Source organism: Nestor notabilis, unplaced genomic scaffold (genome assembly GCF_000696875.1).
Source record: "Nestor notabilis isolate BGI_N333 unplaced genomic scaffold, ASM69687v1 scaffold5592, whole genome shotgun sequence".
In the NCBI taxonomy this organism is placed as follows: Eukaryota; Metazoa; Chordata; class Aves; order Psittaciformes; family Psittacidae; genus Nestor; species Nestor notabilis.
The window spans coordinates 819-24139 of record NW_009917841.1 but is presented as its reverse complement, the minus strand read 5'-3'; the positions used below and the strand labels follow the sequence as shown (position 1 = coordinate 24139).

At 47.6% G+C, this 23321-nt stretch overlaps 1 protein-coding gene across 1 annotated transcript in view; it reads right to left on the bottom strand.

Annotated features, from left to right (window-relative positions):
* Nucleotides 1-1057: 1057 nt before the first annotated feature.
* Nucleotides 1058-23321, bottom strand: part of SIN3A (SIN3 transcription regulator family member A) — a 23075-nt gene continuing 811 nt past the window's right edge. Inside the window, exons 2-19 of the mRNA XM_010009431.1 lie at nucleotides 22102-22208; nucleotides 21357-21639; nucleotides 19398-19649; nucleotides 18677-18829; nucleotides 17715-17873; nucleotides 16110-16199; nucleotides 14784-14902; nucleotides 12396-12606; nucleotides 10418-10576; nucleotides 9487-9725; nucleotides 8384-8567; nucleotides 7627-8200; nucleotides 6854-7023; nucleotides 5367-5540; nucleotides 3983-4075; nucleotides 3583-3677; nucleotides 2959-3166; nucleotides 1058-1288 (exon numbers count right to left, since the gene is read on the bottom strand). Coding sequence (XP_010007733.1) covers nucleotides 1058-1288; nucleotides 2959-3166; nucleotides 3583-3677; nucleotides 3983-4075; nucleotides 5367-5540; nucleotides 6854-7023; nucleotides 7627-8200; nucleotides 8384-8567; nucleotides 9487-9725; nucleotides 10418-10576; nucleotides 12396-12606; nucleotides 14784-14902; nucleotides 16110-16199; nucleotides 17715-17873; nucleotides 18677-18829; nucleotides 19398-19649; nucleotides 21357-21639; nucleotides 22102-22124 — 3417 coding nt within the window. The 5' untranslated portion in view covers nucleotides 22125-22208. The remainder of the gene's footprint in view (nucleotides 1289-2958; nucleotides 3167-3582; nucleotides 3678-3982; nucleotides 4076-5366; nucleotides 5541-6853; nucleotides 7024-7626; nucleotides 8201-8383; nucleotides 8568-9486; nucleotides 9726-10417; nucleotides 10577-12395; nucleotides 12607-14783; nucleotides 14903-16109; nucleotides 16200-17714; nucleotides 17874-18676; nucleotides 18830-19397; nucleotides 19650-21356; nucleotides 21640-22101; nucleotides 22209-23321) is intronic.

The following is a 23321-nucleotide window of genomic DNA, read 5'->3' as shown; positions in this document are numbered from 1 at the left end:
AAAAAAAGAAAAGAAAAAAAAAAGAAAAAAAGGAAAGAAAAAAAGAGGAGAAAAAGTTTCCACACAAAAGCACTACAATGATAACTCCCTTTGGTAAAAAGTGTAATAAATGTCTCCATCGGTCTGTCAGTACTAAGTCTCAAGCCACCTGGTACTATGGTACACAAGAAGCTAGTACAGTTATGCTAGCACATCAAGCATACTTCCTTTAATAAAAAAAAAAAAAAAAAAAAAAAACCCCCAAAAAGCCAAAAAAAAAAAAACAAAACAAAAAAAAACCCCAAAAAGCCAAAAAACCCAACAAAAACAAAAAAACCCCCAAAATTGACAATTTGTACATTTATTTACAAAAAAAAAGAAAAAAAAAAGAAAGAAAAAAGGAGGGGAACATGTTAAAATCGTGTTGTTCTGCTGTGTGTGTGTACGTACATGTGTGTGAAAAGCTGGTGCATGGCACTAGGAGAGACTAGTAAACAAGCAGGTACAAAAAATAACCCCCCCAAAATGAAATAAAAACCAAAACCAAACAGTTCCACTGGCACTAGAAAGGACAGACCGATCTGCACGGGGCGAGCCCAGCCCAGGAGGGATGAGAAGGAGGCGAGAGGAACCCAGGCTCCGCTCCGGAGGTGCCGCCGGGCCGCCCCGCGGCAGGGGAAGCCGGTCAGGACAGGCACCTGGGAGGGAGTTCGGGACACATCCAAGCGGTCCGGTGGTGGAGAAGCCTCCGGGTCTCTTCCCTCGGCGCTCAGGGCCCGCGGGGAGTCAAAGCCTCAACACTGCTGGTGTGTACGAGCTCGTTGCGTTTCTCTGGGGTGGCTCAGTTCAGAGAAGGGTCCTTCCCGCCCTCGGGGGACACGTGCCCGAGTCCAAGGGCTGGCGGAAATCCGCGTCCCCACAGGGAATCCCGCTGGTGACAGGGTGTACCAGCCACGCACTAGTCAAGTGGCCATGTTTCGGAGATACTCAGTGAGGGGAGGAAGGCATCTTCCTCCTTTCCTTGATGCGCGCACACACACACACCTCTCCCGGGCTCTTCCCTCGCCCCGGGGGAGCTTTAGGGTGTCTTGAATATCGTGCCGTATTTGACGCGGTACTTGTTAATGCTCACAAAGTGCAGGGTCTCTGTGTCACACGTGGTGGTGCAGGGCACCAGCCCCTCCAACCCTTCGCCCATGAGCCATTTGTTTGTCTCGGCTGCCCTTTTACGGGGCACGTGCTCCTTGGTCCATTTGTCCACCCAGGCCTGGAACCGCTGGTGCAGCCGCTTGCTCACTCTTTCGTGGGACTACAGAAACAGGAACAAGGGTTAGAAAAAGGCAGCCAAGGGGATCACCAGCCACACACCAGCCCTGGCTTACAGCTGGGGAAAAGCTCTGGCATCAGCCCCTGGACCTCTTCTCAGGCCAATGACAGTGCCAAAATGACCTCAGAAATGCCAAAAGCTTTAAACTCTCACACTGGGGACACCAAACGCAACCTGTGGGAGCCCAGGAGCTGCACGCCCAGCACCAAGTTCCTTCTGCATTGCCCAGAAGATCCTGCCACCACCTTCTCCTCCTCCTCCTCCTCAAGCAGCCGGGAGCCAAGGCAGAGCCTGGAATAAACCAGCCCTGCTCTCCTCAGGGGCTGCCTCCAGTTCCCCATGGAGGGGCAGGGTCCCAAGGGAGAGCAAACATGCATGACATGTGGGGACCTGCCTGCAATGAAAAGTTAAGAATCAGGTCAGGTCTAAAAGGTTTGAGAACCACTGGCTTAAGCAGAAGCATCAGGAGAGGAAAAACTGCACCCATTGTTGAGTGAGAGCATCTGCTTAAGGAATGTAAGATCCAGGAGAGCTGGTTTAAAGCCATGACTACAGCCATAATTGAAACCAGCAAATATGATTAAACCTCCAGATCAAAACTTATGTATTTTGTTATTTGTTTTGTTCTTCTCCCAAAGACTGACTTTCTCAGGGTTAACTGTTAAATCCAATATATCTGTAGTTCAGCGAAGCTTCGTTCTGCAGCTCCTTCAGTAACCAAGGGGCTGTGCTCTATATTTAACAGCTCAATAATTTGATTTATGTTCAGCTTCTCTGTGAAAAACACTGGAGGTTTGTGCCAGCTGAATGGGAGGGATGGGATTAAATCAAAATCCTCAGCATCAGCGTTTCAAGGAGTCACCACTGAAAGAAAACACTCTCATCTGGTGCGAATGTCAGTTTAACAAAATCACTTTACACCTAACGAAATAAACCCATTATTTGTATTTCATTAGCAAGAAACAGATGGCGAGTCATTGTTTTAGGAGTCCAAATACATGACTGAAACAGAGCTGTGAAGGATGATTTACAGGGCAGGAAGCAGGGCACCTCTCCCACTCCCTCAGCTCCCAGTCAGTGTTCTCAGTGGTCAGTAGTTTGCTCAGAAAGCAAGTGATTTAATCAGCTGAAAGCAAGCTGTGCAGCTGCAGAGGAGACTCCTGCACACAGAGCCCCCAGAACCTCTGCTTCTGGTTGCTTAAGTCAGTAATTTAGCCTGAATCTGGCAGGTTTCACTTTCTTTTACATTTTAAGCAGCAGCATTCTGCTTAATGTTGTGTTTTAAATAGATTATAATAAATTTAAAGCCAAGTATTGTAAATCTTAAGTCTAAATAGACTAAAACTGGAGTTTGCTGTTAAAGCTCCCTGCTTTTCTCTATTGGGTGGAAATATTCCTGTGGGATGAGAAAAGTCAGTGAGTGTCAAAGCATTCAGAAGACCAAATCATCATTCTCCAACGGAATTTGACTGATCTGGAGTCAGGGGCTGCTTTCACCTTGAATAAGCCTCAACCTTTACAGCTCAAGAACAGCCAAAGAGCCAACACTTCCCTCCCATGCCATCCCAGTCACCTCCTCCTTCCCTTGTCCCAGCAGTTACTTTTGGCACAGAGAACCAAAAGCAAATCTGAGTAACCCTGCCTGTTATTACCTGCTGAGCTCGCAGCAGAGCGGTCCTCCTGTACATGTAATCCTCCGATTTGATCACGTACACCATCTTATAGGAGTTCAGTTTGAATTTACACTCCAGCTTGTCCAAGCTCTCCACGTTCTCCATGGACTTCTTACTGTTTCCCTCCTTCCCTTCCTTCTCCTGCTGCTCCCGACCGCGCTGACACTTACGGATCCGCCTGAGATTCCTGCAAACCAGAGAACCCCTCTTGGGATTAGTGCTCACCCCCTAGCACTCCCAGCCTGGATAGACGTGGTGGAGCTGTGCTGGCCTCTCGAACGCCTGGCAAACAGCTCAGAGCACAACTGCCTGCTGCAGTCATTCAGGCTCAGACCCCTACGACGAGTCAGCCCACTGGGTTTCTCATTTCTGAAGTTATGGCTATTGTGCCATCAGCTCCCTGCTCATGAAAAACCCTGACGTGGCACCCACTGTTTTTAAGTAGAGGGTGACTATAAGCCAAGGCAGGACTGCCAAAAACCCCATTTGGCGAGTCACCAGCCTTTGCATTAAGATGCAGGTGAGTGACAGCCCAGCTCTGCCCTCTGAGGCCAGCAGATACAGCCCATCAGGTGGGGCCTGCAGCCCAGCCTGGCCACTCACCTCGGCAGGAAGACTGGTTTCTGGGCCAGGTGCTCCCGGAGCTCAGGGGAGGTAGAATCCGAGTTGACGTACCGCTCCACGTAGTCTGACCAGCGCTGCAAGTGAGCACAGAGCACACGTCAGCCACTGCCTTCCCACCAGCCAATGTGGGACAGAAGTTATATATGTGAACACAAGGTCATTTTTGAAGGCTCTGTGCATCTAATCCCCATAAAGGCAGGTACAGTGACTCTCTGTATGGTTCTGAGGGCTTTCTAACACAAAAGAAACCAAGAAGGATTTGCCTTCTCACACCACTGAAAGCTTTACAGTGTGTCCTTGATGTCTCTTTATCTTTGGCTAACGGTCCACACAACAGTCAACTGGACATCAGTCAGCTCTCACTACAAGCTGCTCTTACCTCTGCTTCTACAGGGTCATCAGAGTTCTCCTCTTCTGTATCCAGCAGTTCAATGGTTAACTGAACTTGACCTCTGCTCTGAATGAACATCAGCTACAAAGAAAAAGGAGAAGAGGCTTCAGGAGGGGTTTCAATTAGAAGAAACAATCTCCACTTCTCACTGGGGCAAAGGGAGAATGAAGCAAGTTGGCACAGGTTTACAGGAAAACGCTGTGCACTGACAGCCCAGGGAAAACCCTGCTCAACTTGCACAGCCTTTCAGGGACCAGAAAATGGCAAAGCTGTTTGTTGTTGGTTTTGGAGTGATGCTGGTCCTTCAGCCCCCAAAATAAGTCTGAGGGCAAGGGAAGAGAGATTGTACACACAGGCTTTTGTCTAAAGTACTTTAAGTTGCTCAGAAAGGGCCTGACCACTTCCTGCATCTCAGGCAAAGGAAGTATGGATTTGATTAGCACAGTGCACCAGGTTTATTTAGCAACAGATCCAGTCAGCAATGATTTAATGCCCTGTCAGTATTCACAGCTCTCCCCACAGTTGACAAAAAGATTGAGACACAAGAGAAATGGGAGAGTCTGAACTAACAAATGAAAACCAGTGACAGCAAAGCAGTCAATACGATACAAGCTGAAGATGTTGTGGAAGCACAAGGGATATTCACTGCTGTTCCACGAAATGTAGTTCTCCTTGAAACCTTGCTTCTCAGGGGCCCTTACAGAGGCATTAACCTACATGCCAAAAGCTGTGTGCTGGTTTGGCTGGGATGAAGCCAGTTTTCTTCACAGCAGGTAGGATGGGGGTACGTTTTGGATTTCACCAGTGAGGAGGATGTGGGTACACAAGGAGTTGGGAGGGGACACAGCCAGGAAGAGCTGACCCCAACTGACCCAAGGGATATCCCCCACCATGTGGCATCATGTTCACCATATAAAGCTGGGAGGAGGAGAAGGAAGGGGAAAACATCTGGAGTGATGGTGTTTTGTCTTCCCAAGTCACTGTGACGTGTGATGGAGCCCTGCTGTCCTGGAGTGTCTGCTGATGGGAAGCTGGGAATTCCTTGATTTGTTTGTTGTGCATGTGCAGCTTTTGCTTTTACCTATTAAGCCGTCCTTATCTCAACCCACGTGTTTACTCACTTTTACTCTGTGATTCCCCCATCCCAGCGGGGTGGCAGTAAGCAAGCAGCTGTGTGCTACCAGTTGCCAGCTGGGGTTAAACCCCCACAACGTGCCACCAACAGTTTCAACTTCAGAGCAACAGAAAAGTCCTCAGCGCCCTTGGGTGCTAAACAAGGCTCCTTTTGTAAAGGACTGTGCCCCTCCCTTCCTAAAAGGCATCCCCCTCACTGCTTGCTGCTTTTATGCCATGGTTCACAGCCCTGCTTTACCTTGAAGCAGTTCTCCTCCGACATGAGCTGCTCCGCTTTGCGCTGGTAGGCGGCCTCCAGAAGGCTACGAGAAGACTGGGAAGCGAGAAGCCCTCCTGTTGCTCCGTTGTTGTTCTCTGACAGGTAGAGGTCTGTTACCTGCACACAGATCTCATCGCTCACTATGTGCTGGAGCTGTGAAAAGGAAGAACACAGGGAAGGTGTTTGTCAGGGAGTCTGCTGCATGCCCAGGGGACGAAGGGCTAGAGCACCGTGCCATGGTGTGTCCCCTCCTCAGCAAGGGGCTGCTGCTGTGGCTGAGGAAAGGGGTGAGCAATTTAGTATCAAGTCCTTATTTTGCATAAGTTTAAGAATCAAAAGTTGCTCAACTGTCTTTTGAATTCAGATAGTCTGAAAGCAGAGGGCTTCTGAAAAGCAGCTCTGCCCTTCTGAAAGAGGCAAGACCTTTCAATCTATTTCACTTCCAGCCCCTTGTGTCCATTTCTGTTCTTCAGGCTACTAAAAGGCACATGAAGAATTTTTTCCGTGGTCACACATTCTTCCTAAATGCCCAATAAAAGAACTAGAGTTTAACAGCCAAAATGAGCTACTCAAACAGCCAGATAAAAGAGACAAAGCTGTTTAGAAGAGGCTGCTCCTACAGCATTGGTGTGAAAAGGAAAGGAATTATTTAGATGTCACTTAATTCCTTTTCAGAGTTAAAGCAAGATTAGCTCTGGAGACACTTTGAAGTGGAATACTTATATCCTAAAACTTCTGGAAAACAAAGGGAAAATACACACTCAGAGAGGATAGTCTCAATAGTTTGAATACAGCAGAAATTATGTTTTCATAGAATCCCAGCCTGGTTTGGATTGAAGGGACCTTAAAGTTCACCCAGTTCCAACCCCTGCCACGGGCAGGGACACCTTCCACTAGAGCAGGTTGCTCCAAGCCCCTGTGTCCAACCTGGCCTTGAACACTGCCAGGGATGGGGCAGCCACAGCTTCTCTGTGCACCCTGTGCCAGCGCCTCAGCACCCTCGTAGTGAAGACCTTTTTCTTAATACTTGATCTAAATCTCCCCTTTTTCAGCTTAAAGCCATTCCCCTTGTGCTATCACTGTATGCTCTTGCATAAACCCCTCTCCACCTTTTGTGTAGACCCCCATTAGGGCGCTAGGGTCTCCCCTTGAGGATCCTTCTCTTCTCCAGCTGCCCCAGCCCAGCTCTCTCAGCCTGGCTCCAGAGCAGAGCTGCTCCAGCCCTTGCAGCAGCTCTGCACCCTCCTTGGCCCACTTACTCAAGCAGCTCCATGTTTCTTAACATTTCTCTTTACATCAGTGTTAGAGCAGAGTTAAAAACCACCCAGAATTTTCCTGCTTACCCCCAAAACTCTCCATTTAGGCATTCAACACTCCCCCTCCCCTGCAGGCTCCCACTGCAGCCGACAACCCGGCTCCTTTCTCCACCCTGGAGCATCCCCCCTCCAGGTTTTGCTGGCAGTCACCTGTCGAACAATGCTCTGGATCAGCTTGTCCATGGTGAAGGCGATGTAGGCGTGGATGGTGAACATCTCACGCAAGGAGTCCTCGTACTGCGACGAGTCCATGTTCCCATCCAGGAGGTTGCGCACCATGTCCAGGAAGGCTGGGTAATAATCCTCCACATCGATGTCCACTACAACAGGAGATAATGGGAGACATGAACACACCAGCCCTAGGAAGGGCTACTGGGAGGTTTGGTCCTCAGACTACCTGTTCAAGTTGAAAAGTTACTGGAATAGGCTTAAATGTGTGTGTTATAGACACTTAAAGAGTCCTTTTAAGGCCATGGGTACTTTCCTAATTTTATCATAAAATCACATCATAGAATGGTTAAGGATGGAAAGGACCTTAAGATCATCCAGTTTCAACCTCCTGCCATGGGCAGGGACACCTTCCACTAGACCATGTTGCCCAAGGCTCTGTCCAACCTGGCCTTGAACACTGCCAGAGATGGGGCAGCCACAGCTTCTCTGGGCACCCTGTGCCAGCGCCTCAGCACCCTCACAGGGAAGAACTTCTTCCTTATATCCAACCCAAACTTCCCCTGTTTAAGTTTGAACCTATTACACCTCTTGTCCTATCACTACAATCCCTGATGAAGAGTCATGTGCTTTCCTCTGTGAGGCTGTTTAAGTCTTTTAGACATATAAAACTGAAGACACCAAACAAGCCCTGTCAATGTGCTACAAATAGAAGCATCTTCCTTCCCCAGCTCCCTCCCACCAGAGGCACTCACTCGGCTCCTTCAGTCGCAGCTGGATGGCAGGACTGTCACTCTTGTCTCGCTTTATGCCCAGCACTTCCCTCTCCCACTCCCTTTCCCGCGTCTCCTCTTCGATCTGCCGCTCGGCCTGGGTGCAGATCCTCAGCAGCCTCAAGCACAGGATCTGATGCAGCCGCATGAATATGTACCAGTTGCTGTTCACATAGAAGAGGTTGTAGACCTCATCCATGCCCCGCAGCTTCTGGGCCGTCGTGTTGTTGAACATCAGCTTAGTTTTGGGAGGACTGCCCCCAACACCGTTGTGCTTTTTTGCAGCCCCAGTAGCTTCATCCACATCCATTTCCTCTTCTTCCTCCTCTTCCACATCTGAGAGTTCACCTCGCTGAGCAAACAGCAGGTCTGGAATGAAGTGATACATGATCTGCTTGATTTTGTACTTGTCCTCTTTCTGGATTCCCGTCTGCCGCTTCACATGGTGGATGATGAGAGAAGCAGCGTCTTCCAGGATCTGCTTGTCTTCATAGGCTAGTGATAGGTGTGGGCCTGTGGGGACTCCAGCATTGTCTTCTGAAGCCTGCTCTTGCCTCTACAAATGAGAAACACACAGCACAAAAATGAATCCCAAACACTTCTTTCCACCCAAGACCCTTTCAGAAAGCTCGGAGAGTGAGTCTGTGCCACCAGCACTGAGCAGTGAGGAACAGGAACTGAAACTGCACTTGCAAAGTGCACAAGCTTGAGGGAAGGAAACTACTAGTGACCGTCTCACCTCATCATAGATGCTTTCAATCTCATTGAGGAGACTCTTTGACCTCAGGACCTTGGTATCATTCTGCTTGAAGTTGATGCCCTGGTGGTCCAAGGATTTCAGGTAATACTTCTCATTCTGCTCCCGCCAGACTTTATTAAACCCTCTCTGGGCTTCTCGCCACTCTTCCTCTTTCATCTTTAACCTGGGATCAAGAAAACAAAGGTGAGCTAAGAGGTCTACTCTGAGCATATAAGGAAAACCTTGTGGCATGCCAGGACAGCTAGGGGGCTTAAGTGTCCCCTCCCAGCCCCACCGTCTGCAGAAGAGAGATGGGCTCAAGGGACAAGAGTGCCACAGAGGTAGCCCAGGTCTCTTGGACACCCCCAGAAAGTCATGTAGCTCCAGCTGCTGGAAGGAACAGCTTAGTCTGGATGATTAACAAAGTCATTCCCTTGCAGCATGGACACCTGAGCTTCCTGGGAACGGACTCCTGAACCTCCACTCAGTAGCTCAAGCAAAGCACCCCTGATGCAGCTCAAGGTCCTGGGCAAGGCTGTTACCCCCAGCTGCCAGAGGCACGGGACCAACAGCCCCACAGAGGTGAGAAGTAGCTAGGGAGGAGCACCTCCTGCTTACACATCTCCTCAAGCTTCCCCAAAGAGCTGCAGCATCCACTGCATTTTCTTTACTGAGGAAGGGGAGGTTGACAACAGAAACCAGACTGGGGACCTGAGGCTAGCACAACCTGAACCCACAGCCATGTACAGCCGTGGGGTTTGGGATGGGATCAAGCTTAGCCCTGGAACAACAGTACACACTTCCCTTGTCTTACACACGATGCTGACACCAGGGAAAAAACAAGGTTTAAGAGGAAACAACAGAAGCTCTCCATCCCTCCAGCTGAGCTTCAAGGTTTTTATTTCAGAAGGGCAATTCCCTCTTTTTCAAGGCGATTCTGATGAAATACAGCAACAGATCAGAACATAAAATGTACTGCTTAATATAAAGCCTTGTGGAGGTCACAGCAGCAGAAATTTAAGTACTTCTACACCAATCTGGATCACATCTGGCAGGTTTCCCTTGGGCAGAGCCCCCGGGCAGGGTGCTGGAGCAGTCAGTACCTTTTCAGTACGATGGGAACAGCCACGGATGGGTTCTTCCGAAGCCCATCAATGATGTCAGCTGCTTTGTCAGCATATATCCTCTGGAGAGCCTTGCGGTGGATCACCTCCGAGGTGCCACCCAGGGTGTTGTCCAGCCGGAATTTAGCCTGCTCCTCGGCAGACAAGCGCGAGAGTTTCTTTTGGATTGCCTCAAGGACACGGATCGTTGCCAGGTTGGTCTCCAAGACAACATCCAGCTGAAGGGAACCGTGCATTAGCCATCGGTGAACAGACAAAACATGATACTTCACAGGGGCTAACGTTGAAGTGACGTGAAACAAGAAGCAGGGCATGTTTAACAAGGTGTACTTGAGCAGTGCTTTCCATGTTTGGCTGCTCTAAAATAATCCCATTCTATTTTATCTGCTACCTGGGTACTACTGCCTAAGAATTTAAAGGCTACCAGAACGATACTGTTTGGAAATTACATTTTCCACCTGGGAATACAACACAATTGACAGTCACTCTACAAAAGGACGTGCCAAATCTGAGCGTATTCAGGTAGTTGCCAAGCTAACTTCCACTTCAAGTCAGGATGTCAATCATACAACATCCTGAACGTATTGCTTTTCAGATTATTACAGGGCAATGCATGCTCTCAGGCACGACGTGGGCAGTGAGAGTGGAATAGATGCATCGATGACACGCTGACCATTGAACAATTCCATCTGGAGCAGCGTGAAGGAGCTCTGCACGCAAAGTGAGGGGTGGGGGGCAGCTTGAGCTGCTCCTTGCATTAAGAGAACACAAGCTTTTATGCCAAAAAATGGGTGATAGGCACAATAAAAACAGATTTGGGGTATGAGTAAGGGTAGAATTATATCAAGAGCAGTAACTGTTTGCAGAACCACAAGCTTGCCAAGACACGAATCAAGGAAAACCAGCTTACCTCGAAACGCTCATCCTCACACCTGTAGATGTGCTCTTCATATTGTGTCTTCTTGGAGCTCACAAATGTGGAGTCTTCAGACCAGGATGGGAAAGAGACCCAAGTGTCATTCAAAACCTTTGAGGAAGACAGGGGGAAACAAGAGCAATGGTCAGTCCTCTGAGAGGGTCACACTTGTCTGGCTCTGAGCTCAGTCTTCTCACGGGAGGATCTAATTTCCCCATTGGAAACAGCCTGTGCCCCTTCCAAATCCACGGGGCCACCTCCAACAGTGAGATCTGAATCGTCCAGGCAGCCTGAAAAACTCATTAGCTGGAGCTGGGAGAAAACACTTGCAAAGGAAGGGAAAAGGAAAGGTGAAAGGAGCTTTTCTGTTCCTTCAGATTAGTCAGCTGCAAGAAGCTGGTTCATGGTGTGTGTGATTCACCATCGCCATTCCCGGGTGGTCACCACGTCAGGCCTGACTGTCAGACACTACGTGGTTTCTGCCTCCAAATAAGGTTAATTGGGAGTAGAAATCCATACCCCAGCAACACCTTTCCTGACCAAGCAACCAAGCAACTGCAGCTTTCACCACCTCCAGAACAGGAACAGAACATTCAAAACCCAACCTCAATGAGGCCAAAGGCAAAGAAACAAGGATTTTGGCAGGCAGGGCTTGAAAGTCAGGCCCAGTCGTCTTAAACGTGAAGCCTGAACGAGTGAGTCACGGGCTTCTCACAGGAAGAGAAGTTTGTAGCTGCATCACACAAGATACTTTTGAGAGACGTCTCAGGGCTTAGATGAGAAGCAACCCTCTTTTCTCCAGGTTGTTTGCACTATCCTGCCCCCACTCCAGCTGAACACCTATTACCACTGCTAACTGCATGACTTGGACACCCCCATTTGTCCTCCTCATCTCTCAAGGAGGGTAAGAACACAAAACTTGTGATGCTCCCAAGCATCATCTCCTTGCTATCTGTGGTCTGCAGGCACCCAGGGGAGGGATTGCTGGGGCTCGCCCCTCCTCCAGTGAATGCTCTTAAGCAGCATGTTTATTAACTGGCCTTTAGCAAGAGTCCTGCTCACTCACCTCCAAAACATTACCTTCTACACCAGTGAAAGAACAGGATCAGCCAGTACCATCCCCAGTTTGAGCAAAGGGCCATTAGAACACATTAAAGGGCTCAATGAGTACATCTGATCCTGCAGAAGACCAGCTTTAACTCTTGACCAAGAAGGCTGGCTCCCTGTAGGGAGCCTTTTTCCCAAAGCAACGCACTGTTTCTCAAGACAAGAGGTCATCTTAGCATTCCAGGTAGAAAGAAGCAGCATGTGAGGGTGAATCTGTCTACAGAAAACAGGATTTTCTCTTAAAGTTGGACTAGAGACAAACCTGAAGCAGACTAAAGGGAACTGGGGTAAAAACGCAGCCATAATCTTGAATTACAAACTACCTTGTAAAAGATCCCTGGGATCACATTAAGACCACACAGAAAACTAGTTCTGTCATTTCCTACTTAGTGTTTAAGTCTGTAATCTTAACGCTCTTCTCACAGGTTATACTGCCTAAACCATCACACACATCTAATGCCCCTACATTTGATTTAAGTGGGTAAAGATGGCAACTATTCAGAGGGGTGTTTCCAGTTGCTCCCCAACCCTTTCACAAGCACCACTGGGGGAGAGCTGATGCCAACCATCAAAGCCACGTGGGGATCACAACTCCCAGCCAGCTTGCAGCACAACCCATTCCTAGACTCACACCTCACCTGTGCTACAGAGTCTGGACACAATCCGGGTGCTGGCAGGAGTGCCAAGTGTTCCTCATCACCAGGAACACAGACAGGTATGCTCACCTTGGGCTCTGCTGCACAGGAGCAGACGTGCCCTGACACCCCCAGGAACCTTTCCAGCATCCCACAGGGATGCAAAATAAATTCCCCATCCTGTTCTCTTCTGCTCAACCTTGCTCCATCCCTTCAAGAAGGCATCTTACCTCTTTACACAGTGGAGTCCGCCCCGTGCACTTGGGTTGCTGGTAGCTCTTGGGTAAGGCTCGGTAGCTGGAGCCCAGTCTTTTACAGGAGGCATAGTCTATCTCCATGGCAATCCCCTCAGTAGCCCGCTCCTTTGGATACGTCTCCATGTGAACAGACTCTTTATACCCCAGAAAGTTTTTAAACCAAGTGAACAATTCTGGGAATTTCCTAAAAATAAAACGAATGAAGTGAAAAACTGGCTAAGGAGAAATCAAACAGTGCTGAGCTGTGATGCTGAGGCTAGAACTGATTGCTACACCCAGACTGCATCCAAGAAGACCCTCTGAATTACCAGTCTGGTGAGTGAGGACCCTTAGTTGCTCAATCCCACTTCCACAGAGCCTGATCAAAAAGGAATCAAAGAATGGTTTGGGTTGGAAGGGACCTTAAAGATCACCTAGTTTCGAACCCCTGCCATGGGCAGGGACACCGAGTCCCTGCCACGGGCAGAGAAGCAAGTACCTGTTTGTTGATCAGGTGGTGGATTGCTCTCAGTGCAACTAAGATGCTTTAGGATTACCCTCTCAGATTGCCAGAGATGCAGAGACAAGTACTGACATATCCCTCACATCTTGTGGGTACAGTCCCCACAAAACAAGTGACAAGGAAGAGCAACCAAAGCTGTCACTGCAGGAGCAGCACTCACTGCAAGGTCACATCTGGGTCTCCCAGTGTACCCCGGCAGCAAATCCAAGCCAGATTCCTAGTTGTTTGCAAATGTTTTTAGCCTTAAATCAGACCTTTCCTTTCCCAAAGCAGCAAGAGGAAACTGAGGAGTGATTCTGTAACTACATGGCAAGAGGGTTGAGTGCTGAGCAATTGCTTCAACTAGCGCTGCCTCCCCACGCTACACATGCCAGCACAAATAATGAGGAAGCCTTTGCCTGCAAGGCCCAAGCGTGCCTGCTTGTAGAGAAAAGCTTTCTGAAGAATTTATTAGTCTAAAATACTGCGTCTATTCAACTCCTCTTATCTCATGCAAAGCTCCAGCAAGATGAGGAATTGAACCTGGTACTGAAGCTAATTGAATCACTGCTCATTTATTGCCTTTTCATTACATGTCAGGCAGGAACATCCAACTCCAGAATAGGAAAACTGTATTATACCTTGCCCAATACACATACTCACCCTTACAGCTGGGAGCACAGACACTAGATGGGAGAAATCTAGGGGGTTTTGTTAAATATTTCACCTTTCCTAGCTACAGGTGGCATCCTGCTGATGCCTGACCAATTCCAGCTGAGCTAAGGAGGGAGTGGAAGCTCCCTGGGGCAGTTTCTTTGCGCAGTAGCTAGTGTAATGGGGTCCTGAACCCAATTTATGTTGCTATTGCCTCCTCCCTTAGAACCAAGAGCTCAGTTCACAGGAAGAAGGAACATTACTCTTGCTGCCCAAAGTTTTGATGAGAGGCTATCCATTGGTTTTAGCTGATTAATACAGAGCTGTTTCTCTACACTACGGGCAATTATGGAAGTCTTAATTCCTATTTAAACTATAGTATTCCTTAACACTTTTTTTTAATTTTGCTTCACAACAGAATTCAGCTGCTTTTTGGATATTTTAGTGAGTTTATATCAGCACTCTTTTAAAGAAGACATTTCCTATGTAACTAGACAGTCAAATCTTTTCTCAAACAAAATAATTCATGATTCCAGAGCAAGAGACTGCAGTAACAGGCTGCTAAATAATTCTGTTTGCTCTTCTGAGAAAGGAAGACACACAGCAAGCAGCACCAGCACTGCTCTTGAACGCTGTCTGTATGCCAAGACATAGCTGGGAATCCCTCTCTCACCTCCTCCTGGATAAGTAATAGAAAAGGGTGGCATACAAGAGTGTAAAGTTGGATAGAAAACTGAAGCAGGGCCCTTATTATCCTGCTCCAATAAAGGCAAAGTCTGGAAGCCTAAAGCACGTGGCACCAGCACACTGAAGGGCTTCCAAGAACTACCAGTATTTTCCTGCTCATACGGCAGCACATGGCACCTCACCTCGTACACTTGTGATGCTCAGGCTGAGCTGCAGGCAACAGGAGATGAGAGAATGTGCTGCCACAGCAGCAATTCATGCAGTCATTTAGTGGACAGACATTAAGCAGTGGTAGGCTTAATGTCTACCAGGTAAAAGTCAAGGCAAGCAGCCACAGAGGCAGCTGCAGCTCAGGGGGACTCCATCTCAGATGTACTTTGTGGCCCAAGAAACCACCACCCAGCTCTCAAAGCGGTGATCCTCCTCCATGCCACCCAACCACACAAGATGCGTTCCCCTGAGAAACCACAAAGGTTAGTTCTTGTTTCCTGGCTCCACAACAGAAACAGAGCACGTGGCTCCAACTTCTCTCCACTTACCCCAGAAAGGGAGAGACAAGCTGCACGAGTTCAGCCCGGGAGATGACTTCCTGGTTGAAAATAACCAGGCAGCGCAGGAAGTTCTCGTATGCTTCTGTGCTCCGCAGAGCTTTGCGGACCTGCCAGAGAGGAGGAAAGAGGAAAACAGTTGCTGTCAGGGTGAGATTAAGCTGTGGATGCTATCGCTGGCCAGGAGACCTGGATTCGACACTGTGCTTCCCACCAGTGCACAGGGATTACACATGGAACCAGAACACAGAGCGAGCTGAACAGAGGGCAACTTGTCCCATACACATGGCCAGGCACACAGGTACTGACGTGAGCCATCCCCATGCTGGGCATGCCCTGCAACATCAGCACGCAGTGCACTACTCTGGAGAAAGAAATTGCAAGTGAAGAATGAAATCCCTCAAAGAACCCCCTAACAGCTGAATGAGGAGATGCTGGGATTGTGGATAACATCAGTTACAGCTGCAGCACCACAAACCCACCCAGGCTGCCTTTAAACACCAGAGAATATTGCAAGTAGGGTGCAGGGTTATGCCCTGAGCAACACTGCTCCAGCCTTTGCCTGTGTTACAGCTTGGGTTATCACAGAGAAGCCAGCTCCTGCAACCCTTATCTTCACAGCACAAGGAAACCAGACGATTCATCCCAACACCATTACCTTTCCCAGGAGAGCAGTTACCATCTAAGCATCAGATGGAGATCTACCATCATTAAGATATTTGGCATTATAGTCAGAATTCTACAGCAGGGATTTCTAGTTTATTCATGTTAACACCTCCACAATAGACTGGTTCCCAGTTACCATTAGCTGGCCTACATCATGCTGCAAAATGCACCCCATCATCAGGGAGCAACCAAGACTTCCATCGACTCATGAATGTTATTTAAAAGGCTTGTTTAAGTTCACTATAGAGCCCCCTCTGAGCCATAAGGAAATGTAGGGATAGCCTAGGGAAGACACCAAGGAAACATCCCACATATCCATCATTTGTTCTGTGTGGCAAACCAGCAACAGGTAACAACTGTGCAACTAATCAGATTCAGCTCTCAGGAACAAAACCAAACCCCAATGTCAAAGGGAACCAGCTGCTTTGTAAACTGAGCTCCCACACTGCAGGTGCTGGGGTTTCATAAAGGTGAAAAAGAAAATATCCACATGAAAAAGATCAATAGATCTGACTGGGAGGTCGCACCATACACCTGAGGTCAAGCTGAGAAGTGTCATCAGGGTTGCATATATATCACAAACTGGGTGTATGCACTCCAGGAACATAAACCAGTGATGTGAGATGGCTTTCTCTGCATCTCGCTTCTCACCTTCTCGAAGAAGAGAGATTCTGTCCCCACACCATGTTTGCTGGCTTCTGCCAACGACTGGTCTTTTAAACCAAGCAGCTTCGGTTTCTTCTGTTAACAAAAAGAAAGGCAAGAGGGAAAGAAAAGGGCTTTTCAGCAGAGCATGTTGCCATATTTGGATTACCTGTCCCACAAAGGTGGCGGCTTCCTGACCCCACCATCTGCTTTCAAACCCAAGAAAGGTGGCTTCTTGTTTTGGGAGAAAACTCGCCGGAAAGCTGTGTCAAAAGTTAGTCTCTCCAAGGTTAATCAGTAGCATAGAACTGGGGATGTTTTTAATACACTGTTGCATGCTGTTCTGTAACCAGTGGACTGCCACAGTCACACTACAGTGTATCTCCTTTTTCTAAGTAGTTTGCGAAATGACCAAAGTAAATCTGGTTTGTCCTGCCTCTTACCCAGTTCTTTTAAGTCTTCCACCTCCCTAAAATTACCCTATTTCTTTCCCTCGCTTTATTCCACTACCAGATCCTCTATTCTCCCCATACCAGCACCTTCTGAAAGGCCAAAAGCTGCCTCCAGAACGTGTTTTATTTTGCTGCCCTTTATTTGAAGAGGAGGAGAAAGGGCAGAAGGGGAAGTAAATCACTGGATTTAACTGATACAATTATGCCTGCTAATGCTTTTTCTCACAAAGCAAGATACACCACCTTCAAATAGAGCAGGCAAACTCCTCCTTAATGCACAAACACTAAGCCATCTGAGCACAGGACAAGTTTTATGACACTACAAAGCCTTGCTCTCTCAAAACACCTGTCATTTGAAAAGGGCAAACTCTGCGAAGAGAATAATCATCCATCATTGTATTATCAGGTTTATCACAGGGAAGATGAGCAAACTGCATATGCTCCAAGTTTTGCTACAACAAAGCTTTCAGGCACCTTTACCTTTCCTTCCCTTATTTTCCCACATGCCATGGAAACATCACTACAAATTTGGGACCAACTTGGTTTTTGTCTTTACGGAGACCTTTGCCTCCACACCCCGCATCTCTCCCTCATGGAATAGTTTGGGTTGAAGGGACCTTAAAGCTCATCTAGTTCCAACCCCCTGCCACAGGCAGGGACACCTTCCACTAGAGCAGGTTGCTTCAAGCCCCTGTGTCCAACCTGGCCTTGAACACTGCCAGGGATGGGGCAGCCACAGCTTCTCTGGGCACCCTGTGCCAGCGCCTCAGCACCCTCCCAGGGAAGAGCTTCTGCCTTAGATCTAACCTGAACTTGCCCTGTTTCAGTTTGAACCCATCACCAAACACTGCTTTATTCACCCACATGCTGCAGTGTCCTAATAAGGTGGGGAAAGCCCTATTTTCCCCCAAGCCCAATAGTCACTTTGCCCCAGCACTATTACCACTCTCAGGTACAGACAATACCACCAGTCTGTGAAAATCAGAGACAAGGCCTTTGGCTTGCAAACAAAGACTTCAAAAAGCTTCCTTTAAAGGCAGGCATTAGTTTCTGCGTTGTTAAGCTGCAGCCTGTGCTACAAAGATCCCAAAAAGCACCCTGCTTTGCCACAGCCTCCCGGGAACATGAGGGCTGCTAAATGAGCAGCACACACTCTTACCTTCACCGGAGGGGTAGCTCCAGTTCCCGAGTGCCGTCGGATCTGACAGCCATTCTGGTTGGGTCTTTGCTGTTTGTTGTTGAGCTGTGGCTTCTTCACCGTGCCACCATGATCATTTCTTACTGATTCCACTTTCTCCGCAGTTGTCTTACTCAACAGCTTATTTAGAGACAAACACATAAGACCATTAGAGCCGAGTTCCACACATTGAGGCAGAAAAATATGCCTGCTCCTCCTAGCTCTAGATGACCAGTGTATTTTACTGCACTTATTGCAGCCTTAGACCAATCCTTTTAGACAAGGAGATTGTATTTAAAAGACAAATTATGGCTCTAAAACACAGTATGTATCACCCTGATCCCATTCCCAGTAAATAAAATCATAGAATTATAAAATCAACCAGGTTGGAAAAGACTTTTAAGATCATTAAGTCCAACCTTTACCCCAGGACTGCCAAGACCACCACTAATCACGGCACTGAGGACTTCATCTACATGGTGTGTGAACACTTGCAGGGACTGGGACTCCAGCCCTGCCCTGGGCAGCCTGTTCCGATGCCTGAGCACCCTCTGGGGAAGGAATTGTTCCTCATCTCCATCTAACCCCCCCCTGGTGCAGCTTGAGGCTGTTCCCTCTTGTCCCATCCCTTGTTCCTTGGGAAGCAGAGACCAGTCCCCTCCTGGCTCCCTCCTCCTGTCAGGCAGTTGTAGAGAGCGATAAGGTCCCCCCTGAGCCTCCTCTTCTCCAGGCTAAACCCCTCCAGGTCCCTCAGCCATTCTCATAATACTTATTCTCCAGACCCTTCACCAGCTTTGTTGCCCTTTTCTGGACCTGCTCCAGCACCTCAATGTCAAAAGATCACTCCAAGAAACCACCAAGAAACAAACAGCAAAAGCATGTTTTTCTGTACTCCGGCTACATACAGAACAGGCCCCCACTAGTTGATCCCCAAGATGACTTACCACAGAGCTGTTGGCATCAGGCAGGAACTGCCCGAACTCTGAGAGCAAATCCTCCTGGTTCTTGAAGAGGCGAGCCACCTGCGCGTACACCTCCTGCTCCGTCAGCGCTGGCGTGTAGTTACCTCCTGCCTCCTTGGCATTGCGCTGCTCCTTCTGCCATAGGAAAAGAGGAGAAGCATCAGAAGAATGGATGCATAAACTAGTGAAGTGACAAAGGGAAAAAAACCCAAAACCTTCAGTGAGGGAAAGAATGAAACATCAAAGATCTCAGCATCTTAGGTAAAGAATCACACTGAACTGATACTATATTCATATGCTACATTAACAGTATGATTCTTCTACACACCAGATATTAATATATATATATACACACACATATATACACACTAAACACCCATATGGCCCTGGATTAGTGGGACACTGACCAAGGAAGTACTTTCTTTACTTTTAGTGTAGTACTGTGGACACATTGTCTCTTCCTGACCCGTGCTCAAGGAAAAACTCCAAATATGATTTTTCAAAAGGCGTTTCAGACACTCACAAAGATGATGACCAAAATCTATTATTTCAGGCCAATATGTAAGTTGCAAGAATTCTTCTTAGCTTACTAGCTAGTGCTAGAAGACCCAAATGCAAGTCTTGGACCGATACAGCTAGCTCCCCATGGCAAAGAAAGAGAAATAACCACGCACATACTAAGACCTGCCGTGTTAACACTCACCTGATACGTGTGCAGGATCTCCAGGAAGGCTTTGTAGATGTCTGGCTGGCCCTGGAACCGATTCTTGATCTTGTTGACATAGTTGATGGCATGATTAAACTCAACGGGCTGATTGTTCTGCAGGGATGGGGTGGTTCCCAGAGAGATTGTCACAGGCGTGTGAGGTTGGACTGGTGGTGAGCGTGGTGATGCGTATGGTGGAATTGGGGGAGTCTGCTGGCTGGCAGGGGTATGTGCCTGCAACTGTGATGGCTGAGAAGAAAAGAAGCCAAGTTAGGAATTAGCAGATTCCTTTATGTTTGGAATAAAGGCACTTTTATTCCACTGACAGACCATATCCAGAGGAAGCAACCCAGCATGTAACTGTATCTGACGCCAGTGGTGGAACAACATGGATTCAACAGATACCTCTGAGCTGGAATATATCAAGTGGATGAAATCTGCTACCACATCCAGTCAAACAACCTCCCCCCTGGATGACTTTTGCTGCACTTCCTTAAAAGAATGGTCTTTCTTAACTGCTACTGACAAGCATTAACTTTGCAGCTCTAGAGAACGTTACCATTATCTTTCATAAACTGAACATTTCCTAGTTGCTCTCAAAGCAGAAACTGCTGTTACAACTTGCCTACCTACAACTTCACCTGCCTGGTAAGGAAATCTCACCTCATTGTCTAGCACAGCCCTCAGGTTCATTTGAAGGTTTCAGCAAAAATAGTTTGCAGGTCAATGGGGAGGAAACCACATAGCCCACAGGGATGGGAAAGAGACTGCTACCTCTTCTCTGAAAGCACGTACTCTTTCACTCCTTCTTTGGCAAAAGCCATGAAACCTGGCACAGGGAAGTTAATTCTGGAACACCTTAGCTTTGCAAAGCTTTTGGCATGCTTTTGTTTGCTGTTTCTGAATAGGAGGTGGCAAGTCCCACCAATGTTTGTCTAGAGATCATCTAATTGCCACACTTTCCATCCTGCTGCTTTCTAACTGCATGTTCCCCCATTTTGTTTTCCTCTTTTCCAGCCAACTCTTAGCTAATTGTACAGTTCAGAGATTAACCCTTGAAACTGTGGGGGTTCTCTCCCTCCCTAAGGCTCTCCAATCTTCCCACATTTTGAGGGTAAAATACATGGTATTTTATCTAGAGTAAGTTCCTTCAATGGCTGTTATCCAATTCTGTTTCCAATCATGTAAAACACATCTCTTGGACAGTAGCATCTGGATTACAACTAAAACAGACTTACTGAAAGGTCTGTTTTAGGTGCACAAACCAATAGGTAAAGGCAACATCATGTCATCTTGCCTGAACTCTTGCACTTTGGATTTTGCCAGTAACTCCTGCACTCATCCAGCTGATGCTGAACCAGTCTTTTACAAGTGTCCAACTAGACTTTAAGCAAAGCAGAATCTACCAGATAACTAATGAAGCTCTTCTAAAGGTTTAATTGTCCCCAATGCATTTGAAACCTCACGCACACTTTCATACCAAGAGCAACATCTTTAACACAGCCTCTGTTTTATAGGGAATTTCTTGGGACTTCAGTTATTCTGAGACACCATGCACAAAAGCAGGCAGTTCAACATGTGCCCAATGCTTGAACTGGGAAGCCCTTCTTGCAAAGTCAAAAACACTCCGGGGACCTTCTTCCTGGGGCTGCCGGATCCCTCTCTGAATAATGCATGTACATTTTACCAGATGCTCCGAGCATCTTTCAGTTCCCCACTGAAAGCAACAAGGCTTTTCCAAACCACCTTAAGGTGGCTTATTTGAGTCGCTCTCAAATCAACCAGGATGCAAAGGAGAAATTAACCCAGCAGCTGAAGCACAACACGTGCAGGTTCACAAATACTATGAAAAAAGCAGCATGGAAATTCCTTTTAAGCTCTTTAGCTGCACACCAGGTTCAGCTGGAGGCAGCAGGATCCCTCTGTGATCAATGTACATTTCTCAAAGCCTCTCACCTTACTGATTTTGGCAGGAGGCGGCTGTGGAGCTGGCTGTGCTGGTGTCGGGGTTGATTGCGCTGAAGGCTGTGACTGATGCTGCGGCTGCGGCTGGGGCTGAGGCTGCAAGCCATGTGTGGGGATCTGGTGAACCTGCCCTGGTGTTGTCACATTCACCATATCATTCGTCTGCACCTCAATCTTGTAACCAGGTGGCAAGAAGGTGTTGAAACCCATGATCAAGTCTGGGTGGCCCTTGAAGAGCTGCGATACACGGCTGATCACTCCCGGAGTGTCAATACTGAAGAAGGAAGAAGAGCAAAATGTCACAAACCTCCAAGACCTTTTCAGTGGTACAGCAAGTTCTCCACACAGGAATTTTCCATTCTAGTTGTTCCTTTATCACCTCTAACCAATGAAACAATGCAAAACTGATTCCTCTGAATACCCTACTGAACTTCAGAACGACACTATCTTATCAGGTCAGGCAGCATTTTGTATCCATGAGATCTAGCACCCAGTGTGACCATTATTAATGGGAAGACAACCAGATGAATCAGGCTGAAGTTGTGAGCTCCTGCTTGAAGAAGAGATTTAGCATAAATGAAGGGATGCATTTAACTTTCAACAACAGCTTTTACACTGCTGCTAAAGGTGTGTTCCTCTGTACACACAAGGACAGAGTATAGCTCCTGCTCTGTGCTCCCATGCCCACAAACCCTCTTTTTAACCTGAAAGGAAGAAGCAAACCACAGCTTGTTACCTTTGAGATTTAAATTCCTTCATAATATCCAAGAAGTCATTGTAGACCTGTGGCTGGCTACCAAACTGCAGCTTCACCTGGTCAAGGTAAGACAGCGCATCCTCCACCTGGAGACAGAACAGACAGGTAGTATCAGCAAAGAAGATTTTATTTCACCTCCCACTATTCTGTACAACACAAAACCACAGCTGTTAGCCTTGAGCCTGGCCAGGGAATTAAGGAGCAAAAGATCATAAGCCTGAGTAGTGCACTACCAGCACCACTGGGATAAGAGGTACTCACTCCTGGCACACAAGATAAAACTGTACCAAAAAGAAACAAAAGGGGTAAAAAGCAACAGAGATGAGCAGAATTACTTGGAGGTAATTCCTGCATTCATGGAAGTCTCGGAATAAGCAGCAAGTGGAAATGCCACAGTCAGGGTGGTAGATGTCTACCAGGCGCAAACGTGCACGTTTTCAAACAGCCAGACGTTTCAGTTCGACATAGAAGGGGGTTGAAAATGGCAACTGTGGGCGGCAAATTGTTTTACACCTCAAACAGCAAGAAGTGGATGAAGCGTTCGTGTACCAACATCCAATTTTCAGATGTGCTGAAAGATCAGCCCCAGCCTGAAATGAGAACTCTGGGTCCCTATCAGCAGGCCCCACACTCATCAGCTGCAAGAGCTACACACAGGAGCTCTCCTTTGCCTGAAATTAAATGACAGCTAAAGAAGAAAGACTGCCATGTATAGCCCCAATCTTGCACCAGCAGAGGACCTGCCAGGGATTGCACTGGGAGAAGGAACCACACATTTTGGAACACTTTTCAGAGGTCTCTAGCAATGAAGTGCCCTCCGCTCAGCAAAGGCCTCCCACCAACACAGCAGTGGGTTCCACCAACACTGGAAGAGGCTTGCACTGTATTTAGAAGAGACTAAGAAATAGGCATCAATTCGTATCCATGTGCCTTCTTGCTAGAGTTGAACCAAACAGAGCTACTTAAAGGGGTTATTTTTGGTGGAGTTTTCTCCTTTTTAAGGATTTTCCAGCATGCAATCTGAGAATAGAGCCTTCCTTACTCCCAAATTACTCCCACACTGCCACCCACATATGCCATGTGTTCAGAAAAGCTCCAAATGTTTTGGTAATTTAACCCATTCATACAAATACCCTGAACACCACTTGTTCTTCTTCCCTCCTGCCCTTAATCTTTTCCTAGCGAGTCCAGTTTTTATT